Source organism: Oncorhynchus kisutch, linkage group LG14 (genome assembly GCF_002021735.2).
Source record: "Oncorhynchus kisutch isolate 150728-3 linkage group LG14, Okis_V2, whole genome shotgun sequence".
In the NCBI taxonomy this organism is placed as follows: domain Eukaryota; kingdom Metazoa; phylum Chordata; class Actinopteri; order Salmoniformes; family Salmonidae; genus Oncorhynchus; species Oncorhynchus kisutch.
In genome coordinates this window covers 8,176,558-8,201,469 of record NC_034187.2, presented here as the reverse complement: position 1 = coordinate 8,201,469, position 24,912 = coordinate 8,176,558, and the positions used below count along the sequence as shown (strand labels likewise).

The 24,912-nt window shown below is 42.2% G+C and overlaps 2 protein-coding genes across 5 annotated transcripts; both read left to right on the top strand.

Moving 5' to 3' along the window:
* Positions 1-389: 389 nt before the first annotated feature.
* On the top strand, positions 390-4,244 carry LOC109904334 (gastrula zinc finger protein XlCGF7.1-like). Of its 2 annotated transcripts, none has more exons than XM_020501595.2 (4): positions 390-617; positions 1,073-1,292; positions 1,999-2,100; positions 2,969-4,244. In XM_020501595.2, exons 2-4 carry the CDS (start codon positions 1,193-1,195, stop codon positions 3,733-3,735), a joined length of 969 nt encoding a protein of 322 aa, XP_020357184.1. In that variant the 5' UTR covers positions 390-617; positions 1,073-1,192; the 3' UTR covers positions 3,736-4,244. The 2 variants fall into 2 exon arrangements, with proteins under 2 accessions (XP_020357184.1, XP_031643618.1); XM_031787758.1 differs by lacking the exon at positions 390-617 and adding an exon at positions 628-752.
* A 6,905-nt stretch (positions 4,245-11,149) lies between these two features.
* Positions 11,150-22,903, top strand: LOC109904333 (zinc finger protein 271). 3 transcript variants are annotated; one of them, XM_031787742.1, is made up of 4 exons: positions 14,167-14,215; positions 17,774-18,057; positions 18,120-18,720; positions 19,251-22,903. In XM_031787742.1, the coding sequence occupies exons 3-4, from the start codon at positions 18,147-18,149 to the stop codon at positions 21,944-21,946; spliced, it is 3,270 nt and encodes a 1,089-aa protein (XP_031643602.1). In that variant the 5' UTR covers positions 14,167-14,215; positions 17,774-18,057; positions 18,120-18,146; the 3' UTR covers positions 21,947-22,903. The 3 variants fall into 3 exon arrangements, with proteins under 3 accessions (XP_031643601.1, XP_031643602.1, XP_020357182.1); XM_031787741.1 differs by lacking the exon at positions 14,167-14,215 and adding an exon at positions 11,150-11,258 and having other exon boundaries at positions 17,774-18,720; XM_020501593.2 differs by lacking the exon at positions 14,167-14,215 and adding an exon at positions 16,971-17,026 and having other exon boundaries at positions 17,774-18,720.
* Positions 22,904-24,912: the final 2,009 nt, after the last annotated feature.

Here is a 24,912-nt window from a genome sequence, read left to right as displayed (position 1 = left end):
GTGTACGAGATTTGACATCAGAAGAGTTACAGGGTGTGTTGAGTGGTGGTGTCCCGTCCTTCCAGGCGTTGGCCTGAGGTATGGCTAGATAGGTTTAAATAGTGGAATAGGGTGGTGGGTTTTTAATTAGTGTAGGTTTAGATGGTAGGGTATTAACGTTTTCATACGGGATTTATACATAGCAGCGGAAATTAGTTTGGGGTTGGATGCGTTGTGATTTTTCTTCAACATGCTGCAGGCCGCTATAAGGGTCATCTAATACAAGACTATTAAAGGCCCAGTGCAGCACCCCAACTTCCCGCTGGAATGGATATATGGCTCAATCTAGTTGTAGGCGGTAATGCAACATTCATTGGATGCCAATCGCCATTTAACCTCATCCAAGAAGAAAAAGACCCTCCCGGACAACAGGTGGCGTGGGTCCACATTAAATGTAGTTTGACGACAACGCCTAGTATGTCGAGAAAGAAAACGAGGAAGTTGCTATTGCGTTTGTTCTGGTTCTTATTTTAGAGATGTTAGGTCATAAATATAATTTAAACAATTAACAATAACGTCTACCAGTCCACAAAAAAAAAATCTATATCTGATACTTTTTTTGCGAAACAAGGCCTCAGGTAAGAACCCGCCGGGTTGTAGGGCAAATGGCCAGAGAAGGCCTCGCTAGCGTTTGAGACTCAACTATTCGCTAAAGCTAACAAACAATGCATTGCTAAACAATGTCGCCGCATAACGTTGTTTCCCCCCTGCAAGTAAGCAACATAAGGAAATATGTAACGTTAACTAGCTAAACCAAATATTATGTAGCTGCTTAGCTAGCTAGCGAAATATGTTAGCTAAAACCCTACATAGCTCACGTTAGCCAGCTACCTTGCACATGTAAACTTTATTTCGTTGCTTAGCCACCCAAGGCCCGGGACAGGGAACTAAGTTTGCGTTGCAACATTGAATAAATCAGAAAATATGGGATGTGTATTTTTAAATCAAGGGAGGTGTGTGCTAACTAGCTATATAGCAAGCAAGCCATCAAATTACATAACTGTCGTGCACTTCATACATACTTATTTTACAGGTTGTTAGTCTGGACTTTATTTTGGAACAGTGAGGATAACTATCTATCTCGCTTCTCCACACTGAGCCCAAGACTATACTGACTGGGTCCTGACTGACATCACTGGGCACCGCAGAAGAAATGGCATCAGTGAAAGACAGCAGTCAAACACTCCTGTTGAATATCATCACGAAAGATGAAGAGGAGGAAGTGAAGATTTGGGAATATGATGATTACCCAGGTAAGGAGAGCAGGTTTTATCAACAGCTGTTAGACCTAGTGGTTAGAGCGTTGGGCCTGTAACCGGAAGGTTGCTGGATTGAATCCCCGAGCTGACAAAGTAAAACTCTGTCATTCCGCCCCTGAGCAAAGCAGTTAACCCACTGTTCCCAGGGCGCTGAAGACGTGGATGTCGATTATGGCAGGTACCCCGCACCTCTCCGATTCAGAGGGGTTGGGTTAAATGAGGAAGACACGTTTCAGTTCCAAACATTCAGTTATAAACATTGTTGGACAACTGACCTGATATCCCCCTTTCGCAGTGGTGTTCTGGTCCTCAAGGCCAGCTGGTTTTCCTACTTTCCTTTTAGTCAGAGTCAGATTAATGAAATTATTTTAGGACACCATTTTTAGGCTGTTGATCGAGCGAGGCAGGGCGCTAGTGGTTAGAGCGTTGGACTAGTAACCGGAAGGTTGCAAGTTCAAATCTCCGAGCTGACAAGGTACACATCTGTCGTTCTGCCCCTGAACAGGCAGTTAACCCACTGTTCCTAGGCTGTCATTTAAAATAAAAATTGCTTCTTAATTGACTTGCCTAGTTAAATAAAAGGTCAAATAAAGATGGCCGCCAACCACTTTGTTACATGGTTTTAGTATTTCCTCAAGTCAATGCAAGATGATGTAGTTGCACCGTTTTTACATCATTTGTTATGTTCTCATTCACACAGGAGCGAGTCCAGAGATGACATCATCAAACAGCAGTCAAACACTGGGCCTGAAAGTCATCATAAAAGAGGAGGAAGACGACGACATTGGGGAATCTGATCACGGTAAGAAGTGAAAGGAAATGTAGCATTATAGTTTCAACCAGGGAAACCTACTTAGCCCCACTTCAATAGTACTCTCCATACACTAGAAGGTTAGTTCTCTATACCCCGTTTCAATAGTACTCTCCATACACTAGAAGGTTAGTTCTCTATACCCCGTTTCAATAGTACTTTATTGGACACATTGATTGTGGATGTAGGCTCCCGAGTGTCACAGCGGTCTAAAGTACTGTATCTTTTCATTTTTTAATTATTTTTGTTTTAAATTTTACCCCCTTTTCTCCCCAATTTCGTAGTATCCAATTGTTTCTTTTAGTAGTTACTATCTTGTCTCATCGCTACAACTCCCGTAGCGATGAGAGGGAGAGACACGAAAGTCATGCATCCTTCGAAACACAACCCAACACAGCGCACATCCAACCCGGAAGCCAGCCGCACCAATGTGTCGGAGGAAACACCGTGCACCTAGCGACCTGGTCAGCGTGCACTGCGCCCGGCCCGCCACAGGAGTCGCTAGTGCGCAATGAGACAAGGATATCCCTACTGGCCAAACCCTCCCTAACCCGGACGACGCTAGGCCAATTGTGCATCGCCCCATGGACCTCCTGGTCGCGGCTGGTTACGACAGAGCCTGGCCTCGAACCCAGAGTCTATGGTGGCACAGCTAGCGATGCAGTGCCTTAGACCACTGCGCCACCCGGGAGGCCAAGGTACTGTATCTCAGTGCTAGAGGCACTGGCCCAGCGTCGTCCGGGTTTGGCAGTCATTGTAAATAAGAATTTGTTCTTAACTGACTTGCCAGATTAAATAAAGGTTAAATAAAAATGAAATAAATTGTGTTGCACCTGTTCTAATGTTGTCATTCACCCAGGAGAGACCTCTAACAACTCTGACCAAGTTGAGACATTTCCTGCATCAGGGAAGAAACATCAGGAATGGAGCAAAGCTAAGGGGTCTCACCACTGCCCACACTGTGAGGAGAGCTTCCCATTCCCATCATATCTTGAAAGACACATTCGAAAACATTCTGGAGAGAAGCCTTATGCCTGCTCTGTCTGTGGGAAGCGCTTTCCTGCATCACATCATCTAACAGTTCACCAACGAGTGCACACAGGAGAGAAGCCTTACCACTGCTCTGACTGTGGGATGAGTTTCTCTCAACTGAGTGGCTTGAAAGGTCACCAACGAACACACACTGGAGAGAAGCCTCACCACTGCCCTACCTGCAGCAAAAGTTTCTCCTATCTGCGAGACTTGCAACGTCATCAGCTGATTCACACAGGAGAAAAGCCATACTCCTGCTCTGACTGTGGAAAGGGTTTCACCTCACCAAGCCATCTAACAGTTCATAAGAGAGTGCACACTGGAGAAAAGCCTTATAATTGTTCTGAATGTGGGGAGAGTTTCTCTTATGTAGGTAGCTTCAAACATCACCAGAGAATACATACAGGAGAGAAGCCATACTCCTGTCCTGACTGTGAGAAGCGCTTCACCTCGTCGAATCAGCTAAAGGTTCACCAGAGGGTGCACACGGGAGAGAAACCTTTCTGCTGCTCTGAATGTGGGGACTTTTTCTCTCAACAGAGTAACTTAAAATCACACCAGCGAACACACAGGAGAGAGAAGCCTTACCATTGATCTCACTGTAGCAGACCCTTGTTCTTAACGTACTCACTTCAGTCAGACAATACAGTAAGTATGTATCCACCAGAAGCTTTACATATGACTGATGTACATTTTTCAACATTCAAATAATTCCTTAAGTGGATCAGTGGGCACACAGGAGAGAAGCCGTATCAGTAATGCCAGACCTGCAGTATTTAGTTACCCCCATAATGGCATTCATAGAAAAAGTGGGGGACATTCTAAAATGCTTGTGGTGATCTCCAATGGCTTAACCTGACTTAAGGACATTGAATCAAAATGAAAGTAGAGAGAAAACATCTAGGGGTTTAACTGTGTAATGTTGCTAAAGGTGTGTAAAAGGGAAATGGTAAAATAATGCATTAAAGGGATTGATATATTTGAAAGGTATTAGATGCTATATGGAACTCTTAAAGCTTGTTAAATTCTATTTTTTTTGTTATGTAGGCCTAACTGTATTGGCTATGAGTTATACTGATAATAAAGTCTTTACTCTGAATTCAGATGTTTTTCCCTCTTTGATTTAGGATACATTAACAGAAAAATACTCTTAAAGTTGCACTGAAGCTCGAAGGAAATCAATGACCCGTTTATGTAAATGGATATTTCAGAGTCCGTATGAAAGAGCTGTGAACTCATCTGCGATTGCTCCCATCTAATATATATTTTTTCCATCTACAAAAAACGTCCCTTTTGGTGTTTATAAGCACCACAACACTTACTGCAGCCATGTTTGAAATCTGCTCATACATACAGTAGAAACGGGAGAGAGTGTGGCACACAAAGGAGGAACAGGAGGTTGAACTCTGACCACTGTTTAGGATGTGTTCATACCTTGTAAACTAGCTCTAGCCAGCAAATCCTCAGGTGTACAACAGGATCCAGGGATAGAACCCTCAAGCTCAGGCCATCAACAAGAACAAGGTCATTGATTCAGCTGTCATGCTGAGGAACATTGATGATGTATTGGACAATTACAGGAGTGCTGATCAAAATGACAGTTTTGCCCAGTCAGTAAACCTCCGACTTGAGAATGTTGAAAGAAGATGCTGTGTACCAGAGAACATTATGGAAGTCCTATTTCGGTACCACTGAAGGTGATCCTGATGAAGGAGGATGAAAGGATGATTTGATCATGGTAAGAGCAGGTTTTATCCAGAGCGGTTGGGACTTTAAGTTATTACCTCTAAGGCTTGTGAAATTAGCGTATGGTTAGTAAACAAAATATTACACAATGATTTATTATTGATTCTTATGCCCTCAACTGCACATTCGCTTAAAGGGCCACACACAAAACATTTCTATGTTGAAGTAAAAAAAGTGTTTCCAGTGACCTTCAATTAGATAATGCCTACTCATAATTGGTTAATCACATGATGCACACTGTCATCATTGGAAACGCTTATCTTTCTACTACACAAAAAAACAAAAGGTGCCATTTTCACATATGTTGATGTTGTGCTGGAGATGATGAATATGAAGTTGAACATTTTTCTAATTTTAGTCATTTAGCAGATGCTCTTATCCAGAGCAATTAGGGTTAAGTGCCTTGCTCAAGGGTACATCGGCCGATGGGTCCCCTAGGGGATTCCAACCAAGATCTTTCGGTTACCAACGCTCTTAACCGCTAGGTTACCCCAAACTGTGCTGATGTGTTCTGCCTTGCAAAGCATTTCATTTCATTTCGACCAGTTTTATAGCTGAAAATAACATGTACGTTTCGCAGGAGTGCAACTTAAAATCCAAAATGTTGTTAGATTTTTCGGCGTAGAAATGCAAAGTATCCAGCAGGAAATGAGACGGCAGGCTGAGGAAAACCAAAAGCTAAGGCTACAGATCTCGGAATGTTGTAGGACCAAATGTCCCGTGTTGCTGACATTCTAAATGTCCCGTGTTGCTGGTGATCTCGAGTTACTGGAGGAACAGGTGAACCAGATTGCTGACATGCTAAAAGGACCCAGCTTGCTAGTGGGCAAGCAGGTAAGAACATAAGTTGCACAACAATGTAAGTCATCGTTTTAGTCAACGTATTGTAATGAAACAGGCAGGGAGCAGGTCTCGAACCCTCCACCTTCGAGCCCCGGCACGCTTATAAACCCAGGGTCGTTACACTATGATATATTAGGGCTTTAAGTCACAAAATCAAAATGCCTGCTTCGTGCCAATGACGTGTCTTCTTACGACATGATGTGTAAATTATTTTTACCATACGTTTTGTTTCAGGGATGGGTTTTATTTGAATGGTACCAGCCTCCAGCATGGCATTGTTTATTCATCAGAAACACCTGCGAAGTTCGCGAGTCGTGTCTGAGCTGAGCAACATAATAGATCATCTTTGACTACAGCCAAGATGGTGGATACATTAAAATAATTCACTCAGCTCAACTTTTATTTTATTACCAGCAACTGATCACAATCTATTGGATACTTTGTCAAGTTGCACTTATTTTTAGGCTAGTCTGTATACAAAAAAATACAACTGTATAAATAGCAAAAATTGTATATGATATGATTGCATTTTGGAACCCCGCTCACCTGTCGCCCCAAGCTGAATGGTTTTCGCCACCTTCACTGCTTTGATTGGTGCAGCTAGAAATCAGAAAAATGATTGAACCACCAACCGACTACTGAACCACAGATGGAACAATGAGACCGATATTTCACCGGATGTATAAAATGTGAAGCATCCAGTTGGCGTTTCCACTCACTATCAAATATAGTAGTGCGAGGAAGCTCAGTGGTCAGCAGTGGGAGAAGATGGAATGAGATGGATTTTGTCTGACATTCTGATAATTGACTAATCGATTAAATATTTGATCAGTTTTCTGTTCCCAAAAGTAGAATCTGTTATGAACAGAGGACTCCGTTCTGTAGACTTTACCCTTTGCCAAAGTTTTTTTTAAGTGTGTTGTTTAGAGGTGCAAAGGCTAATTGAGTAATTGCACACTTGCACTTCAAAGTAGGCGTTACCCAACGGAAATATGTAAATACATGCTAGAACACGCCAATAGGATCTCGTGCTTGGCTCTGCCCACTATGGCGCAGTTGTTCGTTTGAAACGACAGGCTGCGGTCTATCTTGGTTTAGTTATAAAAAAATATTTGACTGCACCCTACTAAATCAAATCTTATTCAAATCAAACTGTCACATGCGCTGAATACAACAGGTAGATCTTAGCATTTCACGGTATTTTACAAGCCCTTAACCAACAATGCAGTTCAAGAAAGAGCTATGAAAATATTTACCAAACTAAAGTACAAAATAATAGAAAGTAACACAAAATAACAAGGATATATAAAAGCGGTACCGATACTGAGTCAATGTTCGGGCGTACAGGTTAGTCAAGATAATTTGTACATGTAAAGTGACTATGCATAGATAAAACAGCGAGTAGCAGCAGTGTACAAAACAAATGGGGGGGGGGGGGCATTTGATTAATTCTGTAGCAGACTTATGGCTTGGGTGTAGAAGCTGTTAAGGAGCCTTTTGGACAGAGACTCGGCGCTCCGGTACCACTTGCCGTGAGGTAGCAGAGAGAACATTCTATGACTTGGGTGACTGGAGTCTTTGACAATTTTGGGGCTTTCCTCTGACACTGCCTAGTATATAGGTCCTGGATGACAGGAAGCTTGGCCCCAGTGATGTACTGGGCTTTACGCATTACCCTCTGTAGCACCTTATGGTCAGATTCCGAGCAGTTGCCATACCAGGCGGTGATAAAACCGGTCCGGATGCTCTCGATGGTGCAGCTGTAGAACTTTTTCAGGATCTGAGAACTAATGCCAATTCTTTTCAGTCTCCTGAGGGGGAAAAGGTGTTGTCGTGCCCTCTTCGATTATCTTGGTGTGTTTGGACCATGATAATTAGTTTGTGATATGGACACCAAGGAACTTAAAACTCTCAACCCGCTCCACTACAGCCCCATCAATGTTAATGGGTGCCTGTTCGGCCTGCCTTTTCCTGTAGTCAAAAATCAGCTCCTTTGTCTTGCTCACATTGAGAGAGAGGTAGTTGTCCTGGCACCCCACTGCCAGGTCACTGACCTCCCTATAGACTGTCTCATCGTTGTCGATAATCAGGTCTACCACTGCTGTGTCATCAGCAAACTTGATGGTTTTGGAGTCGTGTTTGGCCATGCTGTCATGGGTGAACAGAGAGTATAGGAGGGACTAAGCACGCACCCCTGAGGGGCCCCAGTGTTTAGGATCAGCGTGGCGGATGTGTTGTTGCCTACCCTTACCACCTGGGGGCAGCCCATCAGGAAGTCCAGGATCCAGTTGTAGAGGGAGGTGTTTAGTCCCAGGGTCCTTAGCTTAGTGATGAGCTTTGTGGGCACTATGGTGTTGAACGCTGAGCTGTAGGCAATGAACAGCATTCTCACATAGGTGTTCCTTTTGTCCAGGTGGGAAAGGGCAGTGTGGAGTGCGATTGAGATTGCATCATCTGTTGGGGCAAATTGGAATGGGTCTAGGGTATCCGGGATGATGCTGTTGATGTGAGCCATGACCAGCATTTCAAAGCCCTTCATAGCTACCGACGTGAGTGCTGCGGGAGGTAAACATTTTGGCAGGTTACCTTTGCTTCCTTACGCACAGGGACTATGGTGGTCTGTTTGAAACATGTTCTCTCTACTACCGCATAGCAAGCGATACCCAACCCCTCTTTTTACACTGCTGTTACTCTGTTTAACATATATGCATAGTCACTTTAACTATACATTCATGTACATAGTACCTCAATTGGGCCGACCAACCAGTGCTCCCGCACATTGGCTTACCTGGGCTATCTGCACTGTTTTCTTGTATACAGCTGGATGAATGCGGTCAACCAGTTGATGAGAACTCTTGGTAGATAGTGTGGTCTACAGTTTATCATGAGGTACTCTACCTCAGGCGAGCAATAACTGAAGACTACTTTAATATTAGACATCGCGCACCAGCTGTTATTAACAAAAAGACACACACCCCCGACCCTCGTCTTACCAGACGTAGCTACTCTGTCCTGCCGCTGCATGGAAAATCCCGCTAGCTCTATATTATCCATGTCGTCGTTCATCAGTACTGCAGTACACATTTACATACAGTGGGGAAAAAAGTATTTAGTCAGCCACCAATTGTGCAAGTTCTCCCACTTAAAAAGATGAGGCCTGTAATTTTCATCATAGGTACACTTCAAATATGACAGACAAAATAAGAAAAAAAATCCAGAAAATCACATTGCAGGATTTTTAATGAATTTATTTGCAAATGATGGTGTAAAATAATAATAACAAAAGTTTCTCAATACTTTGTTATATACCCTTTGTTGGCAATGACAGAGGTCAAACATTTTCTCTAAGTCTTCACAAGGTTCACACACACTGTTGCTGGTATTTTGGCCCATTCCTCCATGCAGATCTCCTCTAGAGCAGTGATGTTTTGGGGCTGTTGCTGGGCAACACGGACTTTCAACTCCCTCCAAAGATTTTCTATGGGGTTGAGATCTGGAGACGGACTAGGCCACTCCAGGACCTTGAAATGCTTCTTACAAAGCCACTCCTTCGTTGCCCGGGCGGTGTGTTTGGGATCAATGTCATGCTGAAAGACCCAGCCACATTTCATCTTCAATGCCCTTGCTGATGGTAGGCTTTGTTACTTTGGTCCCAGCTCATTCACTAGGTCCCCCCATGTGGTTCTGGGATTTTTGCTCACCGTTCGTGTGATCATTTTGACCCCAAGGGGTGAGATCTTGCGTGGAGCCCCACAGAGGGAGATTATCAGTGGTCTTGTATGTCTTCCATTTCCTAATAATTGCTCCCACAGTTGATTTCTTCAAACCAAGCTGCTTACCTATTGCAGATTCAGTCTTCCCAGCCTGGTGCAGGTCTACAATTTTGTTTCTGGTGTCCCTTGACAGCTCTTTGGTCTTGGGCATAGTGGAGTTTGGAGTGTGACTGTTTGAGGTTGTGGACAGGTGTCTTTTATACTGATAACAAGTTAAACAGGTGCCATTAATACAGGTAATGAGTGGAGGACAGAGGAGCCTCTTAAAGAAGAAGTTACAGGTCTGTGAGAGCCAGAAATCTTGCTTGTTTGTAGGTGACCAAATATTTATTTTACACCATATTTTGCAAATAAATTCATTAAAAATCCTACAATGTGATTATCTGGATTTTTTTTTTCTCATTCTGTCTGTCATAGTTGAAGTGTACCTATGATGAAAATTACAGGCCTCTCATCTTTTTAAGTGGGAGAACTTGCACAATTGGTGGCTGACTAAATACTTTTTTGCCCCACTGTATGTGTTTAGCAGATGTTATTGCAGATGTAGCGAAATGCTACCACACGCCATTTATTGACATTCTTTACACATTGGAATCATTTGTCCACCAGACCAATACAATAGTTCTGTCCACTTACTGCACTACTGAGGATTCATGTACTTATCCCATTTACATAACTCCTGTACATACTCATCATTCTTTCTCTATAATTCTATGCTGCTACTGCACTTTATAATCCCACTCACTATGCACGTATGTAAACATTGTATATACTATGTACATATGTTTAAACTATCATTTATAGCTAATTTCATCTTATTTTCTTTTATCTGAATGAATTAGTCACCAGGGAGTGCACACAGACGAGAAGCCCCAGTAACTTAAAATGTCACCTGCGAACACATACTTTTGCACTGATTGTGGGTAGAGTTTATTTTCTCTGGGCAAATGAAAACGTCACTAGTGGTGCTTGTGGTAATCTCCATTGATGGTTTAAGGTGATAAACCCCAAATAGAAAAACGTCAAAGAAGAAAAAGAAACAGGGGTATGCGAGTTATTTTTGTAAAGTGTGTAAAAGAATACATAAGTATTAATAGATATTTGCCAAATGGAACTCTGAAGTTTGGTCAAACCTGTAACACTTTTATAAACACGGTGTGGCTCAGTTGGTAAACCACGGTGCTTGCAACGCCAGAGTTGCGGGTTTGATAACCACGTATGCACTCGCTGCTGCAAGTCGCTCGTGATAAGAGCTAAATGAATAAAAATGGGAATGTATATTGTATAATAGCTAACAATAACCTGAATCAAATTCTAATAACGCATTATAAAGTACGGCAATGACTAAGTGAATACATTTCTTATGAAAGTAAAATCCAATTAGTAAGTTTCCCCAGATAGAGCTGCACCTTTTGTATGTTTGTCCTCTCATATAAAATGAAGTATTTGTATCTAAAGGCTTTTATCAGGTTTAAGAATTTGATGTCTATATTGTTTTGTTATGTAACTATTGGACAACACTAGTAAAGGCTTTATCATTTATCTCATCATTGGTGGGCGTGATTTAGAGGACTACTTCATGACGTGATTACTGACTCCTGGCTTTTATTGTGGGCTGTTCCTCATTTCTGTGACCCGGAAGTACTATTCTATTGTTGCTGATAAAACGCTAATGCCCTCCACCATCTTTGGGTCCAACCATGGACACATTTGTACTACTGATAAAGCTTCATAAATGCTCAAAATGTTTAAATGGTGAGTTATTTACCTAGCGATTTACAGTCTTGTGCAAAAGTTTGCTTGAAATGTATTGATTCGATATTAATTTGATGCACCCTAGCTAGTTAGATAGCCAGAGAACCTAGGTAATGTTAGTATTTATTGTGATCAAAACGACATGGGACTTGCTTAATTATATATTTGTATAAATGTAAAGACTTTTTTGTTTTGTTAACAAAATGATGTAGCTTCAAATCGTAACATAGGCCTATTGTTAAAATGTTGTCATGGGAGACACATTTCAATTTCCTGCATTGTCTTACCGCATGCATTTGATGGTATTGCATATTAGAATATACCTTTAACTCAAAAGTTACTGTGTCCTCCTTTGGAGTGGTAACGAGCCTTACCTCGTGCTTATATGCTGCTGGTGTGTTTTGAGTGTACCGACTACCTTCATAGCGTAGGCTTACATTGAAGACAGCGAGGACCTCAACCTGCTCCTCTCCTTCAATGCTGGAAGCACCACTTGGATCGATCTTCATGTGAGCTCTGCCACATATTTGCAACATGAGTAGGAAACATAAAATCGAGATGGGGGAAACGTTGTTGGGTGACATCGAACTGATTTTATGGACTTTAATTGAGGACAATGTACTTTACCTGTTTGAACGTTGTGGAATAAATGGATCTGAAGTGAAAGGAAAGAGTCAACGCTCATTGGGTAAAATAAGAAGAATATTGTGAAAATGTTGATTTACTGGAACCAACTAACCAGGGAATGTCTCGGTTACACCAACTGAAGGAAGACATCTAAGGAATACAGAATGAGGAGCTTGGTTTCTCAGCAACAGGCTGGAGGTAAAGTCAACTCCACCGTGACTCATACCACAGCAGAGTGAGAGGGGTGAGTAATCTGTCATAAAGACTTAAACTGACAGGAGATTAGAAAGATAAGCACAACTGCAGAAGCCTAGAACATCCACTTGTAAATGGACTGAGAAGGAGATGTTGGGAATTAGAAATTATTCAACCTTGTAAACTCTAGAGTGGGAAACCCATTAGTAGGGCATATTGATTTCCTTTTGTGTTATATATATATATGTGGGTGTGTGTTTATTTTAGGAGATTGAGGACTTGCTTAGCCTGCCGCTGTCCTTCCAAACTGAGACAGCCTACAGAGTCACTGGGTCCTTGTTGTAACAGTAGAGCCCAGAGTGTACAGCAGGCTCCAGAGATGGCATCTTGGCCAACTCTTTAAGAGGTTAACTGTGCTGCTGGAGCAGAAAGTCAACATCACAGTGGAAGATGTTGGTCTTTGAACAGAACAAATGAAGTCATATTACATAAATGTTCAATGGTTTTACTTCCTTGTTTCAGCTATTGATGTAAATAATATTTGCTGGTCTGTGGTGTGTCATGAGGAACAACAAGATGCTGCACTTGACACATTAATGAAATTGTTATTCCAGTTACTAATTTGCATATACCCATTAAGAAAAACTGACTTAAATCCCCTTGGATTTATGAGGAATTGAAACAATTGTATGGTTGAGAGGGATGAGACAAAAGCTATGGCAAATAAGTCTGGTAGCACAACTGATGGGCAAACGTACAAAAAAAATGTGACAAAAAAACAAAACAACCACACTATGAAACATAAAATATAATGAATGATAGTTAAAAGCTTTGGGGCAACTTAAATTACATTTTTGGGGAAAAAAGCCATCGAGCTGAATTAGATGGCTCATTTATCACAAAACCCACTGATATTGCCAACTACTTTAATTACTTTTTCATTAGCAAGAAACTTAGGGCTGACATGCCAGAAACAAAAGCTGACACTACACATCCGAGTATATCGGACCAAATTATGATAGACAAGAATTGTACTTTTGAATTACGTAATGTCAGTGTGGAAGAGGTGAGAAAATTGTCTAACAATCTGGATGTAAAATTACTGAGTATGATTGACAATATTACCACATGTGAACCTACTAGAAAGCGTGCGCCCTCGGGCCTGGAGGGAAGCAAAAATCATTCCATTACCCAAGAATAGTAAAGCCCCCTTTACTGGCTCAAATAGCCAACCAATCAGCCTGTTACCAACCCTTAGTAAACTTCTGGAGAAAGTTGTTTGACCAGATACAATGCTATTTCACAGTAAACAAATTGACAACAGATTTTCAGCACGCTTATAGGGAAGGACACACAACAAGCACAGCACGTACACAAATTACTGGTTGGCTGAGAGAAATTGATAAAATTGTGGGAGCTGCCTTGTTAATTTAATCCATTTTAGAATACGACTGTAACCTAACAAAATGTGGAAAAAGTCAAGGGGTCTGAATACTTATAAGCCCATATGTAATTTATAGGCCTGTAGTGGATTGCATTGGGACCAATTGAGTGGGTGGAGTAGAACGTGTTTCTGGGCATGGTGCTAATATGTGTGTCTCGATTCAAATATCAACATAAAGCTTCTTATGACCAAGCTTTGTGTTCAAACTCACCTGTTTTGTATTCTAGGAACTCTAAGTAGACAGAACCCTGGCTTTAAGGACACAATCTATTTAATGTTTCCTGTACAGTGCCCTATGTACCATATAGTATCCAGGCAACCCATTTTAAGCTGTTTGACCACAGTTTAAGGCCAGCAACACTCCATGATTCAACGCCCCAAGTAATTACACCATATAGATTCTACAGACCCTCCTGTGTTCTCCCTACACCACTTTACAGAATTTAAAGAATCGTTTTTCCTGTACACTGCTATATTTGTACCATATAGTGTCCAGGCATATTTTAAAGCCCAAAATGTAATGCAAATGCCACTTAAATATGAACAAATGAGTTATTGTTAATGTTTTAGACAAATACAGGTTAATGACAGTTTTCTATTACATTAGGGACTTTTCTTTTGAAAACGTCGAATTCCGTGACCCGGAAGTATTTTTCTTTTAGTGTTGCTGAGGAGACGCTGATGGGAAAAGGTAAGTAAAAAAAGGTCCGACTTTGATTCATAGCTTAATTTGTTCACTTTTTAAATACATTGATAAATATTGCCTTGCAAGGACAAGTCCATTATATTTACAGTCCTGAAACTAACCTACGAATGAAGACCGCGTGCACGTGGTCAAAATATGTTCATTGTTCGACTCTAGGAGGCTAGATATCTTACCTACCTAGCTAGTATTGCTAACAGCTAGCTGGCTATACAGGCAATTGAACCCGAAAACATGATAGCAAATACTTAGCTTCTCTGTATGGTAGTTTCACATCTTCTCAAATCGTTAAGCTGTTGAGTGAAATATTCATAGATACTTCATCGTTTCGGTCTTGATGTATACACTGGCACGCGAACGTTAGTATGTGGCTCAGAACAGCAGGGAACACTGGTCCTGAATGCCACGGGGGCCTCTTGTTTTTCCATTCACTTGGTAACCTATTTGCTTTAGGTCTGGGAGACCAGGTGTGTTGCATTAGGTAAATGGCCTAGTGTTTGATGCGGCGATTGAATTGATGTGGTGTTGGTTGACACAACCCTGCAGTCGGGCCCGGTGTTGTGCCGAAAATCTCCCCTATGTCGCCCGTACTTAATTAAATCCGCTACTTATTTTGTATTGGTCTATAAATACATATTTTTGCCAAAATTCTTAATCTCGCGCATGTCTTATTCGACCAGTATTTTGTAATTGTAAAGATAATAATTCAGCCATTCTGAAATGTTTATTGCTTGCCAACATTTTACTTCCTCTGTTTAATATAACACACATTTGATTAATTTCGGTTGCATTTTGTTCTATAGAAAGTATTTGACTCTAGCCACAAAATGAAGGAAATTAGAAGGTGGGGGGGAGATTTTCTGCACAACACTGGTCCTCGCCATTCTGCCGCCCCTAGGCAAGCACCAAAAATTGCCGCCGCTCCTCCTATCCCCGCAAAATATAATAGTGTCGGCCGCAATGCAGTTTTATAAATACCTATCCATGCCACATAGGCAGCTGTATTGGCATTATTAGCCCAGTCCTGAATCCTGACCAAAGTTTAAGACTAATAGTTTTGTCTCTCTGATCAGCATATCAGCTACCCAAGTATATCGGGAGTTATTTTGAGCTCATTTGCAATGAGAATCATTGTGTTTACACAGCAGGGAAAGCAAAGTATTATTATTTTTTTGTTGCTATGACTAGGTCGTAAAAAAAAAGAACGAATAGGCCTACAATTAAAATCACTGATTTAATATAATTTAGCCCAAGGAGTGAAACTCCCGGTCATTTGCCTACTTTCATTCCATATCGTCCGTTTAATTTCGACCTGACCTTTTTTTTAGTACATGGTGAGTGCTAAGTCATATTGAAATTGAAGCATATTTGATACGGCACCGTTTAGGCTATTTGATCAGCGACACGTGCATGATGTAGAAAAACAGTGTTTCACTTAACATTGTCATAAATATGGTCTCCAGTCTGTAGGCTATAGAAAGGCCACATATGCTGCTACTCTTTCTACTATAGGCTACATGATTTATATTAGATTACTTGAGTGGTGGTGGAGCGCGGCGTCTCTCCAACAGCACCCTGGAGAGGCGCGCTGGGCATGGACAAGATACATATTTTGCGCTCCTGACTTTGGCAGAGCTTTCAGACTTTATGGCATTACCAAATGACATTGACCCCAATCTCAAATTCACTATTGAATGTGACAATAAACGTGTTCATTACCTCCATATGTGGATTGAGAAATCAAATGGAACCCTATTTACAACTCTGTATAGAAAAGAAACGGACAGAAGTACTATATTACTAGGGGACAGCTTCCACCCTGAGTCATTAAAAAGAGGACTTCCAAGAAGCCCGTTTTTCAGACTGATATACGCCACTCCACAGAGGACAATCTAGAAAAAGCAGCGGAGATGAACAATAGGTTTCTAAGAAGAGGTTACTCTCCACAATGTGTGGATGAAACTATTAATTTGGCATTGGGGAAAACATGAGATGAACTGCTTCAAAAAATACCCGCTAGAGCTAAAGAACACTGTAATGTTCACCACCACATATACTTTGAACTCGCAAAAAGTGGGAGATGCTGTCAAGAAACACTGGCATGTTTTCTCATCGGACACAGCTTTGCCAGCTGAATGTAAGAATCCACCACTTACTGTATATAGGAGAGGTCGCAATGTACGCGATAAATTGGTCCATGTCAACTGCCAACCACAAAAGAAAATCAGCCAAGCTCTCTTACGCCCTCTTCCGAATGGTAGCTATAAATGCAGAGGTTGCGCACAGTATAACAATATGATGAAGTGAATATTTCTTCCACCCACATAAAGGAGTACAGTTCCTAATTAGTGTCATTATAATGTGCCCCCCCCCCCCCCCCCCCCATGTTATCTACATGATTAAATGTCTATGTGGGCTGTGCTATATAGCTAACCTCTTGTTCTCTCAAACAGAATATTTGAACTTAAAAGTTAAATCAGGACATATGACAGGGATTATCCAGTCGCAGTTCATTTTAATGACCTAACACATGATATTTCTACCTTTTTTTTATTTTGTGGCATAGAGAACGTTAAGATATCAGACAGGGGAGGAGATATTAATAAAACTCTTGAGTTAAAGGGAATGTTTAGGGTTTTTCACCCTCCAGACATGATTTCCTAGAGGTCTACATGATGATATGCCTATGTATGTTATGTTGAATTATGAACTATATTATGACCATGAATTATGCCTCTATTTCAGATTACTCTGAGGTTTTTCTTGCACTGTTCCCAATGATTTATGAAAACATGCTTGGTAGGTCCATGCCCTTATTGTGGTTTTACAGACGTGTTTAATAGGTTTTATGTAAACACTTTATTTTAGTATTTATGAAATGCATGTTGTTGTATTTGGTAGCACTTATTTGTTTTCCCTCGATTCCAATCCCATTTGATGCGTGGAACGGATGTGGGTGGGGCCAGGTCTACATAAGGGTGCTAATAAAAAACCTTTTAAAAACTCACAAAAGCCCTGACGAAGGCCGCGAGGCCGATATGTAAAGCTCTGACGAAGGCCGCGAGGCCGATACGTAAAGCTCTGACGAAGGCCGCGAGGCCGATACGTAAAGCTCTGACGAAGGCCGCGAGGCCGATACGTAAAGCTTATTAAAGATCAGGGATACGATCAAGAGCAGTGTGCTGGTTTCTTATTTTTTTCAAATTTTTATTAAACTGTTACCATGCACCTGCAAAAAAAGAGCTCAGATGTGCGAGAGCCTTTTACATTTTGAAATAGTGCATAAGCCACTGGGTGAAAAGTTTTCATTGTTTTGGGGCAGAATTGTGTGAGGTGTAATGCGTTGTTGGAGGTGCGTCTTGGTCAGTTTAGCTCTGAAAATTCCGTGCTAAGTGGCAGCCTTATCCTGCCTACCTTTTGGCACTCCAGGAACAAATCAATCATTATTGTTAAAAAAAAAAGCAAAATGATTATGTCACTGTGGGTAACAAGTCAACAAGGCATTCTGGGATTTTCATTCCCCTTCTCTGTGTGATTTTATTTCAGGAGAGCGAGGCCATGTCCTAGATACCTCCTGTCTACCCTGGAGGCAGCACAGCACAGCTTTATTTTCACGTGAGCATCAGCACATATCACGCAAGAGAAGTGTCACATGACTTGAGAGTGTTCGAGACCTTGGAGGAGCTAGCTGGCTGACCAGTCGAAGGTTGTCACATGACTTGAGAGTGTTCGAGACCTTGGAGGAGCTAGCTGGCTGACCAGTCGAAGGTTGTCACATGACTTGAGAGTGTTCGAGACCTTGGAGGAGCTAGCTGGCTGACCAGTCGAAGGTTGTCACATGACTTGAGAGTGTTCGAGACCTTGGAGGAGCTAGCTGGCTGACCAGTCGAAGGTTGTCACATGACTTGAGTAGGACAATATGAGTCGAGAGAGGGAAACATTGTTGGATGAAATCGAATTGAGTTTATATACTTTAACTGAGGACAATTTACGTTACCTGTGTGAACGTATTGGAATAGGAGGCAAAGATGGGTCAGAAGTCAAAGGAAAGACTCAACGCTCATTGCGTCGTATAGTAGGGGAATATTGTGAAAATGTAAATCTAATGGAATCAGATGAGCAGGGAATGTCTCGGTTACTCCAACTGAAAGAAGACATCAAAGGAATACAGGCAGATGCCAGGGGTGTGCCCACGAGTCCCAGCCAATCAGCAACAGCAGAGGTGGACACCTCACAAGCAAGCTGTGACGGAGTACCGAATGAGGAGGGAGGATCTCGGTTGCCTAATAACAGGAAGTTGGCGGATCCAGCTCCAGAGTGGCTCATTGTACCAGAGCAGAGGGAGTCGCTAGATCCTGATTGTGACAGTGGCACACAGTCTTTGCAGCAGGAGGCAACAGTTCTGCTGGAGGACTGTAGGTTTATGCTGGGGCGGAGATTCAACATCAAAGTGGAAGAACAGGAGGAGATGATTTCGGTCTTTGCTAATGAAGGTATGAATAAGAGAACAGATTGCTTTTAAGACGCCACATTGCAGGGCGATGATGTCACATTGCATCATAATGCCGATTTGTGCTAATGTTCAAAGTTGATCTAGTGGAAAGAAGTGGAGGGGTTCTCACTGCTCAACCGACGTGAGTTGAGGTGCAACCAAGACATTTGATCATCATTTGAGAAGGAAAAATGCGCAACTCTCGCTCACCATTTGAAAAAAAAAAGCGTCTTATTATATTTAGACAACTATTAAGCTTGATGTTTTCAGCCTTCGTCAATGGCCTTGATGTTCTGATGAAGGCTGAAACAGCAAGCTTTTAAAGGAAAGATTCACCCCTTTTTTGACTGTTCTATTTTCTCCCAGGGTTATTTCATGTTTTCATGTACATCTGAGCTATTCAACTTTCAAGCCAAAATGGGTGAATCTTTCCTTTAAAAAGTTACAATATGTTTTTAATGGTGAGCGGGTGTTGCACCTTTTTCAAAGTTGATATTGTGTAACTTGTTGCAATTCTGATATGTTTTTCAGATGTCATTCATACAGGAGAGGGTCCCGAGTCCTCCGACTCATCAGTGGAGACATTATCTACACCAGGGGAGAAACACCAGGAAGTTGACGAAGCGAAGAGATCTCACCACAGCCCTCAACGTCAGGAGAGATCCACAAAACGATCACAGCCTAAACGGCACCTGCACACACACTCTGGAGAGACGTCATCCCACTGTTCAGGTAGCAAAGAAAGTTTATCTTCTGTGAGTTCTAACCAATGCCCTGAATGTAAGAAGAGATTCTCTAGTAATGCAGGTCTTCAAAAACACTTGCGATTACATGTTGGAAAGAGGCTTTTCCAGTGTTCACAGTGTGACAAGAGTTTCATAAAGAGTAAAAATCTTTATCAACACCTGCCGGTGCACTCTGGAGAGAAGCCTCACCCCTGCTCTGACTGCGGCCGAACGTTCTCTACAGCACGGTATTTAACTAAGCACAAGCGTATACATTCAGGGATTAAGCCTTTCTGTTGCCCCCATTGTGACAAGAGATACACCAGATCCGATCAGTTGAAAGTTCATATCATGACGCATACTGGGGAGCGGCCTTACCGATGTGGTCAATGCGAGAAGAGTTTTAAAATGAAGGCAAATCTTAAAGAGCACCTGTTATTACATGAAGTAAAGATGTCTCACCGCTGCCCTGACTGTGATCAAAGGTTCTCCGCTGAGGAAACTTTGAAGGAACACATGCAGTTACACAAAGGAGAGAAACCTTTCCACTGTCTGCAATGTGAGAAGAGGTACAGTACTTCAGATGAGTTGAAAGAACATATGATGTCTCATACTGAAGAGAAGATTAACTTCCCACTTGTTTCTGAGAATAGATCGCCAAGTTCCAGAAATGTAGAAGAACAATGTCAGGAGACGGCCCATACTGTTGACAAACCTGACCTCGGCTCTGACTGCGGAACAGATTTTGCTCAACAAGACAAGCTGGTAAAACACCAGCAAACACACACTGGGGAAAGCCCAACACACATTGCCGAAAAGCCAACGCACACTGGGAAAAAGACTCACTACTGCCCTGAATGTGGGAAAAAATACCATAGCACTTCACACTTCAAAGAACACCTGCGTTCACACACTGGTGACCGACCTTACCAATGTTCTCAGTGTGAAAAGAGTTTCACAAAACAAATACATCTTAAGCGCCATATGTACTCACATACTGGAGAGAAACTATACCGCTGTGGAGATTGCAATTTATATTTCCTTAATGAAATCGAATATAAGAGACACAAGCACATCGGAGAGAAGCCTCACCACTGCTCTGTCTGTAGCGTTCGTTTCTCTTTATTAGAAGATCTGAAAGCACATGAAAGGATTCACACAGGAGAGAATCCTCACCACTGCTCTGACTGCGGGCAAAATTTTGCTACAGCGGGATGTTTAAAGAAACACAAGCTTTTGCATTCAGGAGAGAAACCTTTCCACTGCCCACAGTGTGATAAGAAGTACACCAGAGCGGACCAGTTAAAAGATCATATGAAGATACACTCTGAAGAGAAGCCTTACGAATGCGCTGTTTGTGCAAAAAAATTCCATGATTCTAGGCAATTAAAAGTTCACCAGAGAGCAGTGCATGTCGCATCTTCTTACATTTGCTCTGACTGTGGAAAGAGCTTTGGTCTACTGGGCAACCTTAATGCCCATCAGCGAACGCATACTGGGGAAAAGCCTCACCAGTGCCCCGTCTGCGAAAAGAGGTACACAAAACGATCACATCTTAAAGAACACATGCGTATACACACTGGTGAGAAACCTTACCAGTGCTCTCAATGTGAGAAAAGTTTCACAACACAAACAGGTCTTAATCATCACCTGTACACACACACTGGAGAGAAGCCCCGCCACCACTGTCCAGACTGTAATGAAAGTTTTACGTCTTGGATACCCTTTAAGAGACATAAACAACAACATACTGGAGAGAAGCCTCACCTCTGCTCTAACTGTGGTCTTAGTTTCCTCATAGAAGAGGACTTAAAAGCACACGAAAGGATTCACACTGGAGAGAAGCCTCACCACTGCCCTGACTGTGAAAAAAGTTTCTCTTCAGCAGGTAATTTGAAAAAACACAAGAGGTTACATACGGGAGAGAAACCTTTCCACTGCGAGCGTTGTGAGGAGAAATTTACAAGATCAGATCGGTTGAAAGTTCACATGATGTCACACACGGGAGAGAAACCTTTCCAATGTCCCGAATGTGATAAAAGCTACAATAATTCGACCCAATTGAAAAATCATCAGAGAATAATACATAGGGGAGAAAAACCGTACCTTTGCTCTGACTGTGGAAAGAGCTTTGGCAAACTAGGTAACCTTACAGAACACCAGCGAACACACACTGGGGAAAAGCCTCATGTCTGCCCTGAGTGTGGGAAACAGTTTGCCCACGCAAAACACTTAAAGAGACATCAGCGGGAACATACGGGAGAAAAACCCTATCAATGCCCTGACTGTGAGAAATGTTTCTCCCGGGTAGATTATCTAAAAACACACCAGGTGACACACAGGCCTCCTCACATGCGCTCTACTGTAGATAAACCCTATGGCTGTTCTGACTGTGGGAAGCGTTTCGGGCAGATCTCTGGCCTTCGAGCACATCAGAAAATCCACACTGGAGAAAGTCCTTATGACTGTACTGGGTATGGAAAGAGTTTTGTAAACCTGTAAAATCGAAAGATACACAATCAATTGGACACTAGTGAGAAGTCATACCACTGCTCTGACTGTGGGATAAACAGTGATCAGGTGGAAACCTCCTTGAGACACCAGGTCACTCCTGAATTGCCTGATATGAAGGCATTGACAATTGGCAAGGAGTGGTGAATGCCATTTTACATCTACATTTGAGTCATTTAGTGGACGCTCTTATCCAGAGCGACCTACAATTAGTGCATCCATCTTAAGATGGCTAGGTGAGACAGCCACATATCAGTCGTGGTAGATTAAGTACATTTTTTTCTTCTTAAAGTAGCTATCAGCAAAGTCAGTGCTAGTAAGAAAAGAGGGGGTGGGTGTTGGGGAGGGGGGGGATACTCTTTCAGATGTTTTCAGAATATGGGCAGTGACTCCGCTTTCCTGACATTAATTGGAAGCTCCTTCCACCATTGTGGTGCCAGGACAGACCAGAACGATCACTGTGCTGCCATATATTGACTTCTACCTTTTGTATATATGGACTTTTATGTTGGTCCCCTTTTTGTAGCATGTAAATATACTGTTTAGCTAGCGTAGGAGGATGTTTAGTTAGCGTAGGATGATGTTTAGTTAGTGTAGGAGGATGTTTAGTTAGCATGTAAATATACTGTTTAGTTAGCGTAGGATGATGTTTAGTTAGTGTAGGAGGATGTTTAGTTAGCATGTAAATATACTGTTTAGTTAGCGTAGGATGATGTTTAGTTAGCCTAGGATGATGTTTAGTTAGCCTAGGATGATGTGCAATCACAATACATACGCTACAGGTCTCCTACTGAACTGCATCTCTCATGGTCACTCTAACCAACAAAACATAACAAATAGATAAGTGTTTTTGTGTTGTGGTAACAACAAAGATTTTAGTCTCGTAGTTGTAAATGTCTGTTTGGTCAATTATTCAAATTTCAGATAATAAAGACCATTTTTCAATGACTCCCTGTCCTTTACTATGAGGTTCTTCACACTCTGCACACATTGACTCCCTGTCCTTCACTACGATGTCCTTCACACTCTGCACACATTGACTCCCTGTCCTTCACTACGATGTACTTCACACTCTGCACACATTGACTCCCTGTACTTCACTACGAGGTCCTTCACACTGATGCAGTGACTCCCTGTCCTTCACTACGAGGTACTTCACACTCTGATACATTGACTCCCTGTCCTTCACTACGAGGTCCTTCACACTCTGCACACATTGACTCCCTGTCCTTCACTACGAGGTCCTTCACACTCTGTACACATTGACTCCCTGTCCTTCACTACGAGGTCCTTCACACTCTGATACAGTGACTCCCTGTTCTTCACTACGAGGTACTTCACACTCTGCACACATGGACTCCCTGTCCTTCACTACGAGGTCCTTCACACTCTGATACATTGACTCCCTGTCTTTCACTACGAGGTCCTTCACACTCTGCACACAATGACTCCCTGTTCTTCACTACAAGGGCCTTCACAATCTGATACAGTGACTCCCTGTCTTTCACACTCTGATACATTGACTCCCTGTCCTTCACACTCTGATACATTGACTCCCTGTCTTTCACTATGATGTCCTTCACACTCTGCATACAGTGGAATAATTGGACCTGTACTGGGCCGAGTCAAGCAGAGCTGTACTGCACTGGCCCGGCTACATATCCATTGTAGTTGCTTGAACCGTGGTAGTCTCCCATTTGACGTCAAAGGTCTGTGAAGGTCTGCACTCATTTCAACTGAATCAGGCTCTGTTGGTGTGTTTAGACAGGCAGCCCAATTCTGATCTTTTTTTCCCCCACTAATTGGTCTTGACCAATCAGATCTAAAATTAAAAAATTAAAAAAAAGACCTGATGTGATTGGTTCAAAAGACCAATTAGTGGAAACAATATCAGATTTGGGCTGCCTGTCTAAACGTAGCCTTGAACGTAAATCATAGTCCAGAGTCCCGTCGTGACAGAGCTACGTGACTCTGAGACTACCATTCGCATGGGACACAGCCCAAATTGCGCACCTCTCCACAATTCCCAACCAACACGTCTCCAGTAAACATCCTGTTTATTAGAATGTGTTGACCGTTGGAGAAATTGAGCTGCTCTGAGAATATGAACGCCAATGGTCCAATACTTTACACCAGTGGAGGCTGCTGAGGGGAGGACGGCTCATAATAACGGCTGGAATGGAGTGAATGGAATGGTATCTAACACGTTAAAACCATGGAAACCATGTGTATGACACCATTTCAGCCATTATTATGCCGGAGTGTCCTGTCTGAGGTTTCTGCTCCACCCATGTACTTGATTGATTGAATTAAGGTCACTAATTTGTAAGGAATTCACCTCACCTGCTGGTCTATATCTGCATTTAAATGAAAAATGGTTAATCTGTAGACACTCTGCCCTCCGTGGAATGAGTTTGACACCCCTGCGTTAGACGCTTTTAAGTGTAAATCATATGTCACAGGCTGAGATGGGGTAGTCTGGCATCTTACTGTGACATAGTTATGCGGCTCTGAGACAATCATCCACGGGGTAGAATTAAAGTATGAAATATTCCAACATTCTAGAACACTGCTGTGCTTACATGTTTTGGACTATGATATTACTGTTTGGGCTCCTGAGTGGCGCAGCTGTCTAAGGCACTGCATCTCAGTGCTAGACGCGTCACTGCAGACTCTGGTTCGATTCCAGGCTGTGTCACAACCGGCTGCGATTGGGAGTCCCATAGGGTGGTGCGCGATTGGGAGTCCCTTAGGGCGGCGCACAATTGGCCCAGCGTCGTTAGGGTTTGGTCGAGGTAGGCTGTCATTGTGAATAAGAATTTGTTCTTATCTGACCTGCCTAGTTAAATAAATGTTAAATATATATATATATTTTATACAAATGTCTCTAAGAAGCCTGTTATTTTGACCACCAGATGGCAGTGTTGACTGTCGCTGTGACCAATCAAGTCATCTGA

Coding starts and splice junctions, on each gene's coding strand:
- LOC109904334 (XM_020501595.2), top strand. CDS start 1,193: ATGGCATCAGTGAAAGACAGCAGTCAAACACTCCTGTTGAATATCATC. Junction 1,293..1,998: donor GGAATATGATGATTACCCAG/GTAAGGAGAGCA, acceptor TCATTCACACAG/GAGCGAGTCCAGAGATGACA. Junction 2,101..2,968: donor CATTGGGGAATCTGATCACG/GTAAGAAGTGAA, acceptor TCATTCACCCAG/GAGAGACCTCTAACAACTCT.
- LOC109904333 (XM_031787741.1), top strand. CDS start 18,147: ATGAGTCGAGAGAGGGAAACATTGTTGGATGAAATCGAATTGAGTTTA. Junction 18,721..19,250: donor TTCGGTCTTTGCTAATGAAG/GTATGAATAAGA, acceptor TATGTTTTTCAG/ATGTCATTCATACAGGAGAG.